The sequence below is a fragment of the Daucus carota genome, chromosome 9 (genome assembly GCF_001625215.2).
Source record: "Daucus carota subsp. sativus chromosome 9, DH1 v3.0, whole genome shotgun sequence".
NCBI classification, from domain to species: Eukaryota; Viridiplantae; Streptophyta; class Magnoliopsida; order Apiales; family Apiaceae; genus Daucus; species Daucus carota.
The window spans coordinates 4,061,995-4,080,397 of NC_030389.2; the positions used below are offsets into that span (position 1 = coordinate 4,061,995).

An 18,403-nucleotide genomic window follows, 5' to 3' on the forward strand; every position below is an offset into this window, starting at 1 on the left:
CCAGTAATCCACATTCTGATACTATTCTAGAGCCTCTATCTTTCCGGATTAATAAATAAAAAAGATGGAATAAACTTTTACTCAAAGTAGGGACAATTTGCAGAGAGAATTTCAATAGTCAGAAAAAGAGTGGTTCACTTTTTGACCTATAAAATTCAGGCTCACATAAAAAAACTAATACAATGGTTAACATGATGCATGGAACACCAAAATCAGACACTCAACTTCTACGTTTATGGTATGTTAATGTACTGTAATCTGGCCATACAACTCTGTACCCATTGCACACTTTATCAAGTCTTGGATTCGAATTTTCGAAAGAAAAATGGTTCATCAGTACTGAGCACACATCTGAGGACTTTTGAAACAGAGTATTGCTATATATACAGAAACATTCTAAACAATAGCAAATCTACTGACCTGCCTCTGTCATTTTGTCGCTCATTGAGACAAGATGACTATTGGTTTCCAGTTGTTCATGGTATTACCATTTTTCATGGCTTTGTCATTCTTTGGCATGTATGAGGCCAGGGCTGGCCGGCTTCTTATGAATGCACCGTTCCAGCTTCCCGCCATCCCCAACTTCCCGTTTCCCTCCTTCCCTGGGATCCCAGGTAAACTTTTTCTTCATTATATTGTTAATTGGTTCCGAAGATGAGCTTCATCTTTCCCTATACAGTTACTGGTGCTCTCTCATCCTCAAACTTCTTATTGTCATGCACTGTAACCCTTGAAGTTACGATCACGGCATTTTCTTTGTTTACTATTGTCAATGACCTGTGAAGGGGTTCATAACCTTAACATTTCTTCTGAATGTCAGTGGTACTAATGCCATTGCTAGGTGTAAGGTGTTGCCAACTTAGGAGGATAAATATGTTAATTTTGAACTACATGGACAAAATATTAGCATGTTATGGACTCGGAGGACGGGAAGTGTTATATATCTTCTGATTATAAATCTCTGCTTAACAGCATATATATGTATTATAATATAATAGTAAAGCAAGTTATTTCAGCTTTTATTTTACCCTCGAAAATTATCCTCTGGGCAAATGTAGTTCTAGACCATTATTTTCTTGATGTAAAAGCTAACAGCACCACTCGCATATTGTCCTGCTTTACTGTTCGTGTGTATGGTAGAACTCTCAAGTTTTGAGGGATTCACAAAGTAGTGGAGAATAGCATGACAACGAGTCAACGACATATGTGGGTGAAAATTCTTTACTATTGATATTCACAATCACTATGGGTTGCATTCTGTTATTGAAAGAAAGTTATCCAGTTAGACTACAATGTTAAGGATGATTGTGAAGTCAGGGGAACACACAGAGTTACTACTCAAGAAAGTTTGATTCAAATGTATTATAATCCACTCTAGAAATATTTCAAGGTGTTTTATGATGACTTACAAACAAATGCAGTGGTTTATTATGTCGATTGGGACTTCAACATAAAAGATTGGCCTTCTGGGAAAACCTTTCACGCAGGTGACATAATCGGTAAGCCAGCAATCATCTGTTAAATCATGAAATTTAAAACCATTGTTGCATATAAACATAAAAATCATCTTCACTTTAACTGATCACATTTTTGCATTTGTTTGATTGGTTTTCATTTGCAGTATTTAACTACAATAGAAATCTGCATAATGTGGTTACAATAAATGAGACCAAATATGAAGATTACCTGAACTGTGTTGTATCTGACAAGGCAAAAGTCCTGAGCACCGGAAATGATGCAATAACACTGCAAAATGGAGTCAACTACTTCATTTGTGGTACGATGGGCCACTGTACTGCTGGAATGCAGATAGCTATTGTTACGACCTAATTAACTTTAAGCTAATAGCAGATTATTGTAATCCATGTGATGCTAATTGTAATTATAAGAACAATATGCTTGATATAATATCTACATTAAGTTTATTTACTTCAAACTTTGGTCATTGTTTACGTTAAAATATGTTGGTGATAACACGAGAAAATGTGTTCTATATTAGACCATGAGGCAACAATTTCTATCTGGCAAGAACAACTTAAACAAGGAAAAAAAATAAAAATGGATAATGTACCTCTATCGATTAGGCTTCTTTAAATGGAAGCCGAGATGCATCTTTGAAGCACCGGTAAAAACCAAAAACTTTGCGCTGAAATGAATAGAAATGCTTCACTGTACTTCTTAGTTTGAATACCTTCACATTCGAGTATAATGTGGGTGCATTATCTGGCAAGCAATCATTTCAGCTTCAACTCCTCCAAACAGGGCATTATTTCGTCAAACCTTCTCGACAAATCCTTACATCAGCATTGTGTATGTCCTGTTTTTGCAGTCGTTGAAAGTAAGTTAACATAAAGATATTTGGCATTGTAAACCTCTTCGTTTCCTGCAAAACTTGTCAAGCAGGATATTAGACATGATAATATCAGGAATGAAATCACTGAATTGCATCAACTGAAAGGACAGTGTTTCATTATCAAATAAGTACTGCAAAGGCCATTTTGCAAGATATTGCATGTCATAGTATCTGGTATTGAAACAAAAGGTTTTAATAGATAATAGATTTCTAAAGTTTAACTTATTTTACACATTTATATTTTCCATTCGGACAGCTACCTTGCGGCAGCAAGAAAATTACCCTAAAGGAGCATATTATGGTCATGAGATGGACAGCAGTAATCAATGCATTGAGTAATGAGATGATCAGCTGAACATCTGACCTAGTGACTAAGAAGACTACACATAACTCAGGCAGTTACAGTACAAGTGTACAACTCTTGAAAAGTCTGATAGTCTAATTCATATATGACAGCAAGCGTGAACCACGCAAGAAATGAATTTGTAAGAATTTGGACATCATCAAGCACACCGGTAACTCAGTAAGATACTGGAGATCTGGACAAATCGGAGAATTGATTTCTGATTATAATTGTAACTGATTATTTTTTCACCGAGAAAAATAAAAAAAAAATACTATGAGATTTCAATAGAAAATGAGAGAGTTGAGTAAATTATAGTTGCATTTGCTCAAGGGTTTTTTTACTGTGGTAACATAAGATAAGAGCTGCAATTTTATTTTTATTAAAGACCTGGGATGATGTTGTCGAGTATTTTGAGAGTATCGTTCGCAGGGAAGGACTGATATCAACACTAATCTCAAGTCTTTTATCTCTTGTAATTCAGAAGTGTGTAGAAGAATTTGGTGGGTTTTATCTATCAACTAGTTGAAAAGCTCTACACAACTCTTTCAGGTGTTCACCTGAAAGTGCTAGACAGGGGTCTTGGGATCTGCTACTGCCAATTGGCAAGGGATTAAAAACCTACACAGTCAGTATCACTTGATCCAGGTTGTTCGTTGTCAGAATCTAACAGTAGTAACGAGAGGTTATAGTAAAGAAGAGTATAATACGGAACTATCTCCTTTGTGGAGGAAAGAAACAGACTAGTAGACAACCTTCTGAAAATTCAAATATCACTAAGAGACTCTCGATTTAGAGTCATGCGTGAAAAGTGAAGGAGGAATGATATAAACATATACTACATTACTTTCATTTTTGTGCAGTTTTGACTTTGAATATCCGTCCAGGCATCTTAAAATGAGAAAGAGACTATTATACTGCAACTTTAGCAAAGTCGCACTAATTGGTTTTTGATAAGACTGGCTACATCAGGAGAATGTTGGCAAATGAAAAAAACTATGTACCTTAGCAATCTCTCCCTTTCCAAACCAAACCAAACAATTAACCCAGTATATCCCGCTTAGAGCAGGGTCTGGTGAGGGTAAAATGTACGCAGACCATGCCCCTACTCATTTAGAGTAAGGAGGCTGTTTCCGTGAGACCCCCGACTTAGTGCAAAACAAAGTTTTGTGTGAAATATAAGTAAATTGTACCTTGGCCCATGATTTCTAACACATGGGACTCACCTCTATCGGCAATGCATCTGTCCATGAATGATCTGAGCCGTTGCACCTGAGCCTTGTCCTAAAAGCATAACCTGAGCCTTTAACGCAACGATTCTGGGCATATTGTGGTTTGAGCAAGTCCAGTAAGTGGCTGATGCATCTGCTGAGAAGTGACGAGAACGCATCTGATCTACATGTACACCTGCTTCACTGTACTTAATTGTATATAAAAACTACAAACAAGTGTGTTGTGGGTAACAGCAACTGGCGAGCAATACAAACTGTAATCATAGTATGTTGCGAGATATAACTACACTAAATACAAACAAAGAGGAATTGCCCAAACTTAAAACAGTGGCATTTGACATAATACTAATACAGCTAGTCACCAATACATACCAATATGATTTAACTCCAAATTTGTGGAAGAACCTTTAAAAATATTTTGCACCTTAACAAACTCTCTCCTTGCTACACTTGGGGCAAGAACTTCCTATGCAAGAACTGGGTCCTGTTTTTCTGATCTGAGTAGGTCCATTGGCATGTAGGTGGTAGAGGTATCTGCCGATATACTACTTCAACTCTGTCGCAGCTGTTTGAATAGAAAAGACAGCAAGTCCAGAATTCTTCATCCTGAATATACTTGCATCAAAACTACCTCTTTTAAATGAGCGCTCCGTTCTGATCCAGTCCAATCATAAAAGCAAATTATATACAGAGGAAATATTCAAAAAGGCACTTAAATATATTTGTAAACACCAGCACACCACATTTGCACTCATTAAGAAAATACTCTTTGATTTTCTCGATTAATCACCAGAGCAACATGAAGAGGAACAGAAGAACTCTCTGAAATAAAATTTGAACAATATTTCATAGGACAAGTTTCATCCAAGAGTAGTTGTTAAATACTAAATTTAGTAGCACATGAGATTCATGTACATGTTATCTCATACTAATCAACAATTACAACACATACGTTAAGTAATCTAAAATAACTATGGCAAGAACCTCTTACACAAAGCAAGCAAATTTTGATCCTGTACCCACCATTCAAGCAAGTGCAGTAACATGGAGGGCTTAGAAGCATATATTCTGAGAAGCCGCGAGCACAAATCTCTTCTTTAAGTACAATTGCCCCGTTGTGCAAAAACCACAGATAAGGGTGATGGAGGTAGCATCATTTGGCAAGCAATCATTGCTTCCATTTCCACATATGGTTCATTTGCTTTATTGAGTAAGCCTTCTTGACAAAATCCCTGTATCATCATTGTGTATGTCTTCACAGTAGGTCACAAAAATATTTTCAAGGAAGGCTGTCATATATACTTTTTGCCTTTTCAAAATTTCACATCTATTAGACATTGGGCCATTAACAAAGAAACCAAAGAAAATTTTTGAACTTAACTGAGTTGAGGGACTCCTAAGAGTAGCTTAACATATTGTTGTATTTCCTCGGAGTGATGATTAGTGATTACAGACAATAAAAAAAATCGAAAAAACTGGATGCGTAAACAACAAAGGACCAGTAGGAGAACTGCAAACTTTACAACACTTGTATCGAACTAATCCTGGCAAAATCGAAAAGATTATGTCCCTGGGCACTCTCTTCCTTTTAAACACTTATGGATCGGAGAGTACTTATCACGCAAGGCAAGGAGAGGAGGATCCGGTTCTTGCACTTCAAGTAAGTCCACTAATGCAGATGCTGTAGATGCATCTGCTGCAAAGCTGTGACCAAGCATTTCATCTAGGAATACACCTGCTTCATAGTACTTCTTATTATGTAAACAACCACGGATAAGCATGTTGTATGTGACATCAGTAGGCAAGCAATCATTAGCTTCCATTTCCCTGAATAGTTCAGTCGCTTCATTCAATAACCCTCCATGAAAATATGCTTGGATCATCATTGTGTATGTCTTGACATTAGGTCGCAGACCTTTCGCAGGAAGGTTGCTAAAAAGAGTTCTTGCTGCTTCAAGTTGTCCGTTTTTGCTTAATCCATCAATCAGAATGGTGTAAATATATATATCAGGAACTAGCCCACTGCATTCCATCATTTGGAAAAAGGACAGTGCTTCACGAACACAACCGTTCTTGCAAAGACCATCCAATAAAATAGCGCAAGTCACTTTATCCAACTGAAGACCTTTGTTCAGCATCATCTTTTCCTTAAAAAATTTACGTGCTTCAACATGTCTACCCGCACGAAAAAAACCTTGCAGTATAGTATTGTAAGTCTCAGTATTTGGGGTTAAACCTTCAGAGGGCATTTGTTGAAAAAGATCTATTGCTATGTCCACTTTCAACTTTTTACAATAACCATTGATGAGGATATTATAGCTAAGTGTATCAGGCAATATTGCCTTTCTCTTCATGCTTTCAAACACTGCTAATGTTTTATCAACCTCTCCCCTCAAGCAGTATCCATCCATTAGTGCATTATATGTTACTACATCAGGACAATGGCCCCTTTGAGTCATCAACTCTATCACATCCTCCGCATCTTCAATCATTCCTTCTTTGCAATACGCATCAACCAATATGTTGTAAGTAAAAACATCTCGAGAAATGTTCCTAACATTCATCTCCTTGAGCAATAGTTTGACATCATGCCATCGATTTATGTCACACAGACCTAGAATTAATGAGTTGTAGGTTATAACATTTGGGGATATGCCTTTCCTTGTCATTTGGTGGAGAAGACCCAATGCTTGATCAACCAATCTATGCTTACACAAACAGTCAATAAGTGTGTTGTAAGTTACGGCATCAGGCTTGCAACCTTTCTTGACCATATATTTGAACAACTTAACAGCCACAGAAGGATTCCCTCTCTTGCAGATGCCGTCAATGATTGTGTTATAGGTTACAACATCGGGTTGAATAAGTTTAAATGTGATGAGGTTCTGGAACAAAAGCTGAGCCTCATGAGGCATATCTTGGGAAATAAGGCCCCTGATGAGAGTGTTATAGGTAAACACATCAGGAACAAAACCGTACTTAATAATTCCAGCCAGTAATGAAAAGGCAAATTCGACATGATTCAAGTGACAAAAGCAGTTAATGAGAGTATTAAAGGTAATTACATTAACAGGGATGCTTTCTACACGCATCTTTCTAAAAACAGAGACAGCTACTGAGTAGTGTTTCATTTTAACAAGGGCGGCTAACAGTTGATTGAAGTCGATAACATTAGGCAGAGGTTTCATACTGAGCATTTTATCAAACACTTGGAGAGCATCATCGAGTTTATCGAAACCAACCTTGGATTTCTCAAGGAGTAGATGTTGAAGTCGAGCATGAGTTGGATGAGATGAATAAGGGAAATTATTAGGGTTTGGTTTAGTGGAGAAGCGAGAAAGCGAATACAAATCAAAGCAACAAGTGAAATTACCAGAAGAATGTGCAAGTAGTAACTGAGATTTCAATGGACAGAAGGTCCTCATCAGTCTCTTCATCATCATCTTTGAATTTCTCTCTTTCACTGTCTGCTCTTTATCTACAAACTCTGCTCTTCTTGTAAATTGTAATGTTGTGTATTTTCTGTTTCACTGCGATTGTGTGCTTCAATGTTAAAATTCTCTGTAATTTTGTATCACCATCCGAATCTGAAACCGGAGAATAATATAATTATATATATATATAATTTTATATATTACATGTCGTATTAAATTATATAACACAATTATATATTATTTTATATACTGGAGATTATACAATATACATATTATTGTATAATTAGAATATGTATTTTTCTTAAAGTTAAAAATTGGCTAATAATAAACTTTAACAAAATTAAATTATTGTATAATTCAAATGGTTGATACAGTGAACTAAAATTTTCTAGAAACAAATATTGTTAATTGATTTGATTAATAAAATTTTAGTTATTCATTTATAAACCAAACTGATATTGATTTCGAGTGCTTGTAATTTTTATAATCATAAATAATCAGTAATTAAAAATATTTTCCGATTTCAGGTTCAGGTTTTAGGTTTTAGATATTCAATATAAAAAAAAAATCAAGTTTCGTGTATACCCGAAATCCAATCCGAAATTCATAGGATTAGGTTCAACTATTCATTTTAGATATTTTTCGAGTTCAGATTGAATCTGGGATGGATAAAAAATTCGGAGTTTGAATATGTATTTTGTCATACCATTCCTCATACTTGATCCAATTCAATAGTCATCCCTAGTCCAAACAGGTCCAAAACGATTATATTTTAACCGATTCAAATAAAAAATTTCAATCCTACATATACCCGGATTAAAAGTACACCTATAAATTTTGATTTTCTCAAACTGACCCAATCTAAAATGTCCGATTAAAATTGGAATAGTTAAAAATCAATACTATAACTAAAAAAAACACCAAATGATATACATATGTCAGCTTCTCCTTCAATTGCTAACATCATCTTTCACTTATTATTTGATTAATTAATTAATTAATTAATTAATTTGTTTTCTCTTTCTCATTAATTACAATCTCCACTTATTCCCTCTCATACTCATTTCTCACCTACTTCATCATTTTTCTTTAACTAAAAGTTAAAATAATTTTTCTTCCATTCTCATTTCTCAACTATTTTTAGATCTTAATTTAATTTTTTTTTAAAATGCTTATCGATTATTTTATATTTTTAATTCAAAAAAAATCATAATCACGAATATTCAAATATTTTAGTTATCACTTTAATTTTTTGTTTAAAATTATTTAATTTGAAATATACTCCATCCACTCTATTAAAACTTACATAACTTATAATATATAAATATAATCAGGTTATATAAAGTATGAGAAAAACATTATTAAAAATTATATTTAATTTAACTCTCATATTTAATTTTAACACTTTTAAAATTATACATAAATATTAACTTGTAGTCAAACTTGAATTTAAACATCGCATAGGTTATGAATCAGACAGGAAACTCATTCCATAACCTTAGTTTCAGCTTGTGTTTTTACTTTTCAGTTTCGGACTTTCTTTTTTCATTTTGTAATATGAAGAAAATAATAATAACATGACAGCAATCCAATCCAACCCACAGGTTCATTTGCCTCCCTTTCCAGTAATCCACATTCTGATACTATTCCAGAGCATCCATCTTTCCGGATTAATAAATACTATAAAAGATGGAATAAAGTTTTTCTCAAAAGTAGGGACAATTTGGAGAGAGAATGTCAATAGTACGATTTTCCACGTGACACGAAAATTAAACGAAAATTTAGTGTTTGTGTTTTCATTTTGAGTACACGGCACAAAAAATACTAGAACACTAAGTACACGACTGACGTGTAATGTCGGTTTTGTGTTTGCCCTTTGAGTACACGACACGAGTTACACGAAATAAATATAATTTATAATTAAATATTAATATTTAATTATAAATATGTATAATTATAATAAATAATTAAATATATGTTATTTTCTTTTAAAATAATGGATAGTTTATAATATTGTAAGTATAAGTGACTCAAATGTATATATTTCATATAATTTTGTAAAATTTTTACCTAGAAATCTAATACTTACATTATTTTATATATTTATTTATATTTATTAAATATTTCAGTTCAACTTTACACGAAACACGATGAGAACGACCCGGAAACGGAGTTACACAACACGAAAATACATGAACACTGAATGGTCGGTGGTCGGTTTTGTGTTTGGTTTCTAAGTACACGACACCGAAGTATACTATACGAACGGATCGTCGGGTCTAGAAAAGAGTGCTTCGCTTTTTGACCTATAAATTCAGGCTCGCTTAAAAAAACTAATACAATGGTTAACATGATGCATGGGACACCAAAATAAGACACTCAACTTGACGTTTATGATATGTTAATGTACTGTAGTTTGGCTATACACCTCTGTACCCATTGCACACCTTGCTGCGTACACAGAATATCAAGTCTTCCATTTGAATTTCGGAAAGAAAAATGTTTCATCAGTACCAAGCACACATCTGAAGACTTTTGAAACAGAATATTGCTATATATACAGAAACATTCTAAACAATAGAAAATCTACTAACCTGCCTCTGTCATTGTGTCGCTCATTGAGACAAGATGACTATTGGTTTCCAGTTGGTCATGGTATTACCAATATTCATGGCTTTGTCATTCTTTGGCATGTATGAGGCCAGGGCTGGCCGGCTTCTTATGAATGCACCGTTCCAGCTTCCCGCCATCCCCAACTTCCCGTTCCCTCCTTCCCTGGGATCCCAGGTAAACTTTTTCTTCATTATATGTTTAATTGGTTCCGGAGATGAGCTTCATATTTACCTATACGGTTAATGGTGCTCTCTCGTCCTCAAACTTATTATTGTCATGCACTGTAACCCTGGAAGTTATGATCACGGCATTTTCTTTGGTTACTTTGTCAATGACCTGTGAAGGGGTTCATAACCTTAACATTTCTTCTGAATGTCAGTGGTACTAATGCCATTGCTAGGTGTAAGGTGTTGCCAACTTAGGAGGATAAATATGTTAATTTTGAACTACATGGACAAAATATTAGCATGTTATAGACTCAGAGGACGGGAGGTGTTATATATCTTCTGATTATAAATCTCTGCTTAACAGCATAAACACGTATTATAATATAATAGTAAAGCAAGTTATTTCAGCTTTTATTTTACCCTCGAAAATTATCCTCTGGACAATGTAGTTCTAGATCATTATTTTCTAGATGTAAAAGCTAACAGCACCACTCGCATATTGTCCTGCTTTACTGTTCGTGTGTATGGTAGAACTCTCAAGTTTTGAGGGATTCACAAAGTAGTGGAGAATAGCATGACAACGAGTCAACGACATATGTGGGTGAAAATTCTTTACTATTGATATTCATAATCACTATGGGTTGCATTCTGTTATTGAAAGAAAGTTATCCAGTTAGGCTACGATGTTAAGGATGATTGTGAAGTCAGGGGAACACACAAATTTACTACTCAAGAAAGTTCGATTCAAATTTTTTATAATCCACTCTAGAAATATTTCAAGGTGTTTTATGATGACTTACAAACAAATGCAGTGGTTTATTATGTCGATTGGGACTTCAACATAAAAGATTGGCCTTCTGGGAAAACCTTTCACGCAGGTGACATAATCGGTAAGCCAGCAATAATCTGTTAAATCATGGAATTTAACACCATTGTTGCATATCAACATAAAAATCATCTTCACTTTAACTGATCAAATTTTTACATTTTTTTGATTGGTTTTCATTTGCAGTATTTAACTACAATAGAAATCTGCATAATGTGGTTACAATAAATGAGACCAAATATGAAGATTACCTGAACTGTGTTGTATCTGACAAGGCAAACATCCTGAGCACCGGAAAATGGAAATGATGCAATAACGCTGCAAAATGGAGTCAACTACTTCATTTGTGGTACAATGGGCCACTGTACTGCTGGAATGCAGATAGCTATTGTTACGACCTAATTAACTTTAAGCTAATAGCAGATTATTGTAATCCATGTGATGCTAATTGTAATTATAAGAACAATATGCTTGATATAATATCTACATTAAGTTTACTTACTTCAAACTTTGGTCATTGTCTACGTTAAAATATGTTGGTGATAACGCAAGAAAATGTGTTCAATATTATACCATGAGCCAACAATTTCTTACATTCTACTTTTTGGCAATCATTATTCTTATCTGGCAAGAACAACTTAAACAAGGGAAAAAAAACAAAAATCGATAATGTACCTCTATCGATTAGGCTTCTTTAAATGGAAGCCGAGATGCATCTTTGAAGAACCGGTAAAAACTAAAAACTTTGGGCTAAAATGAATAGAAATGCTTCACTGTACTTCTTAGTTTGAATACCTTCACATTCGAGTATAATGTGGGTCATTATCTGGCAAGCAATCATTTCAGCTTCAACTCCTCCAAACAGGGCATTATTTCGTCAAACCTTCTCGACAAATCCTTACATCAGCATTGTGTATGTCCTGTTTTTGCAGTCGTTGAAAGTAAGTTAACATAAAGATATTTGGCATTGTAAACCTCTTCGTTTCCTGCACAACTTGTCAAGCAGGATATTAGACATGAAAATTTCAGGAATGAAATCACTGAATTGCATCAACTGAAAGGACAGTGTTTCATTAACAAATAAGTACTGCAAAGGCCATTTTGCAAGATATTGCATGTCATAGTATCTAGTATTGAAACAAAAGGTTTTAATAGATAATAGATTTCTAAAGTTCAACTTATTTTACACATTTATATTTTCCATTCGGACAGCTACCTTGCACCAGCAAGAAAATTACCCTAAAGGAGCATATTATGGTCATGAGATGGACAGCAGTAATCAATGCATTGAGTAATGAGATGATCAGCTGAAAATCTGACCAAGTGACTAAGAAGACTACACATAACTCAGGCAGTTACAGTACAACTCTTGAAAAGTCTGATAGTCTAATTCATATATGACAGCAAGCGTGAACCATGCAAAAAATGAATTTGTAAGAATTTGGACATCATCAAGCACACCGGTAACTCGGTAAGATACTGGAGATCTGGACAAATCGGAGAATTGATTTCTAATTATAATTGTAACTGATTATTTTTTCACTTGAGGAAAAAAAAAATACAATGGGGTTTCAATAGAAATTGAGAGAATTGAGTAAATTATAGTTGCATTTGCTCAAGTTTTTTTTTACTGTGGTAACATAAGATAAGAGCTGCAATTTCATTTTTATTAAAGACCTGGGATGACTAGTTGAAAAGCTCTACACAACTCTTTCAGGTGTTCACCTGAAAGTGCTAGACAGGGGCCTTGGGATCTGCTACTGCCAATTGGCATGGGATGAAAAACCTACAGAGTCAGTATCACTTGATCTCTCCATCCAGGTTGTTCATTGTCAGAATCTAACAGTAGTAACGAGAGGTTATAGTGAAGAAGAGTATAATACAGAACTATATCCTTTGTGGAGGAAAGAAACAGACTAGTAGACACCCTTAGAAAATTCAAATATCACTAAGAGACTCTCAATTTAGACTTAGAGTCATAAGTGAAAAGTGAAGGAGGAATGATAAAAACATATACTACATTTCTTTCATTTTTGTGCAGTTTTGACTTTAAATATCCAACCTGGCATCTTAACATGAGAAAGAGACTATTATACTGCAACTTTAGCAAAGTCGGCACTAATTGGTTTTTGATAGAACTGGCTACATCTGGAGAATGTTGGCAAATGAAATAAATTATGTACCTTAGCAATCGCTCCCTTTGTTATACATATCAATAGCCTTTAACGCAACGGTTCTGGGCATCTTGCGGTTTGAGCAAGTCCAGTAAGTGGTTGATGCATCTGCTGAGAAGTCACGAGAACGCATCTGATCCACATGTACACCTGCACTGTACTTATTATAAGAACTACAAATATGTGTGTTGTGGGTAACAGCATCTGGGGAGCAATCATTATCTTCCATTTCAGCAAATAGATCACTGGCTTCATCAAACAAACCATCATGGCACAATCCTCCTATCATCATTCCAAAATTTTACTAGCTAATTATATTATATAAAAACTATCTGGAAAAAAAAATATATATATATATAAACTAACCCCAACAATTGGTCATTTCAGTACATGGAAGAAAATATATTAGTCGGTAGGAGAACAACTGCGAACTTTACAGCATATAACATCTCACAGCATAGTAGTTGAGCCTGTGCGCACTACATGCCATTATTTTGATTGTTACTGCCTGCAAATTTGTTTGCAAACCTTAACAAATGCTGGCAAATTCGAAAAAAGTATGTACCTGGGCACTCTCATCCTTTGTCACACCTATGGAAAGTACCTCACATGCAAGGCGAGTAGAGCAGGATCCCGTTCTTTCACTTCAAGTAAGTGTAGTAATGCAGATGCCGTAGATGCATCCGCGACAAAGCGGAGACCAAGCATTTCATCTAGGAGTACACCTGCTTCATAGTACTTCCTATTCTGTAAGCAACCGTGGATAAGCATGTAGTATGTGACATCACCAAGCTAGCAATCATTAGCTTCCATTTCCCTGAATAGTTCATTCGCTTCATCCAATAACCCTCCATGACAATATGCTTGGATCATCACTGTGTATGTCTTGACATTAGGTCGCAAACCTTTCGCAGGAAGGTTGTTAAAAAGAGTTCTTGCTGCTTCAAGTTGTCCTTTTTTGCTTAATCCATCAATCAGAATGGCAAATGCATAAAGCAGGAACTAACCCACTGCATTCCATCATTTGAAGAAAGGACAGTGCTTCAAGAACCATGGTTGTCACGTCGATGAGTCGAGGCGAGTCGATGGACCTCCGTCTAATCGACTAGTCGACTAGTCGTTGACAAGTCGTAGACTAGTTGACAAAAAAAATATTATTATAAATTAAAAATTATATATATATATAGACACACACACACACACGCACACATATATATATATCGTGTAAATTGGATTTTTTAGTTCTAACACCTTCCACAATGTTTTACAGTATTTCAGATTCTAAGGAATTAAGAATCGGAAACTTAAAGAGAATGATGGAAAAGCGAAAAGAGTTAACAAATAACAATAAAACAAAGTAAAATATGTAACAACTGATATATAACAATTGTGTGATACTGTGATGTGATGTGGTAGTGCAGCAAGTAAGCAACAAATATGCGCAGAAATAATATATACAAAGTTATGCACAACTTATTGTGCAGATTGCAGAAAAACAGAGCAGAAAATATAATCAGAGAAAACCAAAGCAGGATATTTAGCAGCTCGACTAGTCGACTAGTTGGTCGTCGACTAGTCGACTAGTCGACCGAAATATCAACATTCAGCTAGTCGACAAGTTGAGTCGACATCCATTCACCGCTTAGTCGACTAGTCGTCGACTAGTCGAGACTAGTCGACCGACATGACAACCATGTCAAGAACATAAACGTTCTCGCAAAGACCAGGACTAATTGAGGCTTTTTAGTATTAGTAAAAGATACCAAGCTAATTGAGGCTTCTTGTGGATAAATTTGTATAGGTATATAATATATGTTAATTTCTGGAGACATGATGGACCAAGGCTCTGACAAAAGAAAGACCAAGCCAACTAATGCAATTGCAAAAAATTTAATATTCAACAAAATAATATCAAATTGACTCCAACCAACCGTAATCATATTATGTTGAGAGATATAACTAAACTAAATACAAACAAAGAGGAATTGCCAAAACTTAAAACAGTGGCATTTGACATAATACTAATACAGCTAGTCACCAATAGATACCAATATGATTTAACTCCAAATTTGTGGAAGAACCTTTAAAACTATCTTGTACCTTAACAAACTCTCTCCTTGCTTACACTTGGGGAAAGAACTTCCTATGCAAAGCATGGAGAACTGGGTCCTGTTTTTCTGATCTGAGTAGGTCCATTGGCATGTAGGTGGTAGAGGTATCTGCCGATATACTACTTCAACTCGGTCGCAGCTGTTTAAATAGAAAAGACAGCAATCCTGAATATACTTGCATCAAAGCTACCTCTTTTAAATGAGCGCTCCGTCCGGATCCAGTCCAATCATAAAAGCAAATTATATACAGAGGAAATAATCAAAAAGGCACTTAAATATATTTGTAAACACCAGCACACCACATTTGCACTCATTAAGAAAATACTCTTTGATTTTCTCGATAAATCACCAGAGCAACATGAAGAGGAACAGAAGAACTCTCTGAAATAGAATTGAACAATATTTCATGGGACAAGTTTCATCCAAGAGTAGTTGTTAAATACCAAATTTAATAGCACATGAGATTCATGGCATGTTATCTCATACAAATCAACAGTTACAACACATATGTTAAGTAATCTAATAGATGTATAATTGATCCATAAATAATTAATGTTCATCACTTAAAACAGAAAAAAAATAACCATGGCAAGAACCTCATACACAAAGCAAGCAAATTTTGATCCTGTTCCCACCATTCAAGCAAGTCCAGTAACATGGAGGTCTTAGAAGCATATATTCTGAGAAGCCGCGACCACATATCTCTTCTTTAAGTACAATTGCCCCGTTGTGCAAAAACCACAGATAAGGGTGATGGAGGTAGCATCATTTGGGAAGCAATCATTTCTTCCATTTCCACATATGGTTCATTTGCTTTATTGAGTAAGCCTTCTTGACAAAATACCTGTATCATCATTGTGTATGTCTTCACAGTAGGTCGCAAAAATATTTTCAAGGAAGGCTGTCAAATATACTTCTTGCCTTTCCAAAATTTCTCATCTATTAGATATTGGGCCATTAACAAAGAAACCAAAGAAAATTTTTGAACTTAACTGAGTCGAGGGACTCCAAAGAGTAGCTTAACTTATTGTTGTATTTCCTCGGAGTGATGATTACAGACAATAAAAAAATCGAAAAAACTGGATGCGTAAACAACAAAGGACCAGTAGGAGAACTGCAAATTTTACAACACTTATATCGAACTAATCCTAGCAAACTCGAAAAGATTATGTACCTGGGCACTCTCTTCCTTTCAAACACTTAAGGATCGGAGAGTACTTATCACGCAAGGCAAGGAGAGGAGGATCCGGTTCTTGCACTTCAAGTAAGTCCAGTAATGCAGATGCTGTAGATGCATCTGCTGCAAAGCTGTGGCCAAGCATTTCATCTAGGAATACACCTGCTTCATAGTACTTCTTATTCTGTAAACAACCACGGATAAGCATGTTGTATGTGACATCAGTAGGCAAGCAATCATTAGCTTCCATTTCCCTGAATAGTTCAGTCGCTTCATTCAATAACCCTCCATGAAAATATGCTTGGATCATCAATGTGTATGTCTTGACATTAGGTCGCAGACCTTTCGCAGGAAGGTTGCTAAAAAGAGTTCTTGCTGCTTCAAGTTGTCCGTTTTTGCTTAATCCATCAATCAGAATGGTGTAAATATATATATCAGGAACTAGCCCACTGCATTCCATCATTTGGAAAAAGGATAGTGCTTCACGAACATAACCATTCTTGCAAAGACCATCCAATAAAATTGCGCAAGTCACTTTATTCAACTGAAGACCTTTGTTAAGCATCATCTTTTCCTTAAAAAATTTACGTGCTTCAACATGTCTACCCGCACGAAAAAAACCTTGCAGTATAGTATTGTAAGTCTCAGTATTTGGGGTTAAACCTTCAGAGGGCATTTGTTGAAAAAGATCTATTGCTATGTCCACTTTCAACTTTTTACAATAACCATTGATGAGAGTATTATAGCTAAGTGTATCAGGCAATATTGCCTTTCTCTTCATGCTTTCGAACACTGCTAATGTTTTATCAACCTCTCCCCTCAAGCAGTATCCATCCATTAGTGCATTATATGTTACTACATCAGGATAATGGCCTCTTTGAATCATCAACTGTATCACATCCTCTGCATCTTCAATCATTCCTTCTTTGCAATACGCATCAACCAATATGCTGTAAGTAAAAACATCTCGAGAAATGTTCCTAACATCCATCTCCTTGAGCAATAATTTGACATCATGCCATCGATTAATGTCACACAGTCCTTGAATTAACGAGCTGTAGGTTATAACATTTGGGGATATGCCTTTCCTTGTCATTCGGTGGAGAAGACCCAATGCTTGATCAACTAATCCATGTTTACATAAACAGTCAATAATTGTGGTGTAAGTGATCGTATTAGGCCTGCAACCTTTCTTCTCCATAATTTTAAACAACTTAACAGCCACAGAAGGATTCCCTCTCTTGCAGATGCCGTCAATGATAGTTGTATAGGTAACAACATTGGGTTGAATAAGTTTAAATCTAATGAGGTTCTGGAACAAAAGCTGAGCCTCATGAGGCATATCTTGGGAAATAAGGCCCCTGATGAGAGTGGTATAAGTAAACACATCAGGGACAAAACCATGCTTGATGATTCCAGCCAATAGTGAAAAGGCAAAATCAACACGATTCAAGTGACAAAAGCAGTTAATGAGAGTATTGAAGGTAATTACATTAACAGGGATGCTTTCTACACGCATCTTTCTAAAAAGGGAGACAGCTACGGAGTACTCTTTCATCTTAATCACAGCGGCTAAGAGTTGATTAAATTTAAGAACGGGAAGCAGAGGCTTCATAAGGAGCATTTTATCAAACACTTGGAGACCATCATCGAGTTTATCGAAACCAACCTTGGACTTCTCAAGGAGTAGATGTTGAAGTCGAGCATGAGTTGGATGAGATGAATAAGGGAAATTATTAGGGTTTGATTTAGTGGAGAAGCGACAAAGCGAATACAAATCAAAGCAACTAGTGAAATTACCAGAAGAATGTGCAAGTAGTAACTGAGATTTCAATGGACACAAGGCCCTCATCAGTCTCTTCATCATCATCTTTGAATTTCTCTACTTCACTGTCCGCTCTGTATCTACAAACTCTGATCTTGTTGTAATGTTGCTTATTTTCTGTTGCGGGTGTATTCATTCGATTGACATA

At 35.5% G+C, this 18,403-nt stretch overlaps 3 protein-coding genes across 46 annotated transcripts; 1 reads left to right on the plus strand and 2 right to left on the minus strand.

The window, feature by feature from the left end:
* Nucleotides 1-454: 454 nt before the first annotated feature.
* On the plus strand, nt 455-1,936 carry LOC108201106 (basic blue protein). The gene is made up of 3 exons (XM_017369413.2): nt 455-614; nt 1,422-1,499; nt 1,622-1,936. The coding sequence occupies exons 1-3, from the start codon at nt 455-457 to the stop codon at nt 1,828-1,830; spliced, it is 447 nt and encodes a 148-aa protein (XP_017224902.1). The 3' UTR covers nt 1,831-1,936.
* Nucleotides 634-18,403, minus strand: LOC108201086 (putative pentatricopeptide repeat-containing protein At1g12700, mitochondrial). Of its 43 annotated transcripts, none has more exons than XR_010287617.1 (7): nt 16,428-18,403; nt 15,889-16,097; nt 3,701-4,582; nt 2,072-2,383; nt 1,687-1,795; nt 1,410-1,515; nt 634-777 (listed from the first exon to the last, which is right to left on the minus strand). XR_010287617.1 is itself a non-coding variant. In XM_064084601.1 (2 exons), exons 1-2 carry the CDS (start codon nt 18,298-18,300, stop codon nt 15,373-15,375), a joined length of 1,893 nt encoding a protein of 630 aa, XP_063940671.1. In that variant the 5' UTR covers nt 18,301-18,403; the 3' UTR covers nt 15,059-15,372. The 43 variants fall into 43 exon arrangements, 1 of the variants encoding a protein (XP_063940671.1); XR_010287634.1 differs by lacking the exons at nt 2,072-2,383; nt 3,701-4,582; nt 15,889-16,097; nt 16,428-18,403 and adding exons at nt 11,644-11,954; nt 13,152-13,424; nt 13,509-13,621; nt 13,708-13,937; XR_010287628.1 differs by lacking the exon at nt 15,889-16,097 and adding an exon at nt 4,952-5,160 and having other exon boundaries at nt 2,072-4,582.
* On the minus strand, nt 5,282-7,514 carry LOC108201088 (putative pentatricopeptide repeat-containing protein At1g12700, mitochondrial). 2 transcript variants are annotated; one of them, XM_064084603.1, is made up of 2 exons: nt 7,302-7,488; nt 5,282-7,170 (listed from the first exon to the last, which is right to left on the minus strand). In XM_064084603.1, the coding sequence occupies exon 2, from the start codon at nt 7,123-7,125 to the stop codon at nt 5,491-5,493; it is 1,635 nt and encodes a 544-aa protein (XP_063940673.1). In that variant the 5' UTR covers nt 7,126-7,170; nt 7,302-7,488; the 3' UTR covers nt 5,282-5,490. The 2 variants fall into 2 exon arrangements, with proteins under 2 accessions (XP_063940673.1, XP_063940672.1); XM_064084602.1 differs by having other exon boundaries at nt 5,282-7,514.

Excerpts from the sequence above, each read along its gene's own strand:
- LOC108201106 (XM_017369413.2), top strand. The coding sequence starts at position 455 with ATGACTATTGGTTTCCAGTTGTTCATGGTATTACCATTTTTCATGGCT. Across the intron at positions 615-1,421 it reads CTCCTTCCCTGGGATCCCAG|TGGTTTATTATGTCGATTGG; the intron begins GTAAACTTTTTC and ends AAACAAATGCAG. Across the intron at positions 1,500-1,621 it reads TCACGCAGGTGACATAATCG|TATTTAACTACAATAGAAAT; the intron begins GTAAGCCAGCAA and ends TTTCATTTGCAG.
- LOC108201088 (XM_064084602.1), bottom strand. The coding sequence starts at position 7,371 with ATGATGATGAAGAGACTGATGAGGACCTTCTGTCCATTGAAATCTCAG.
- LOC108201086 (XM_064084601.1), bottom strand. The coding sequence starts at position 18,300 with ATGATGATGAAGAGACTGATGAGGGCCTTGTGTCCATTGAAATCTCAG. Across the intron at positions 15,393-16,427 it reads GAAAGGAAGAGAGTGCCCAG|CTGCGACCGAGTTGAAGTAG; the intron begins GTACATAATCTT and ends CTATTTAAACAG.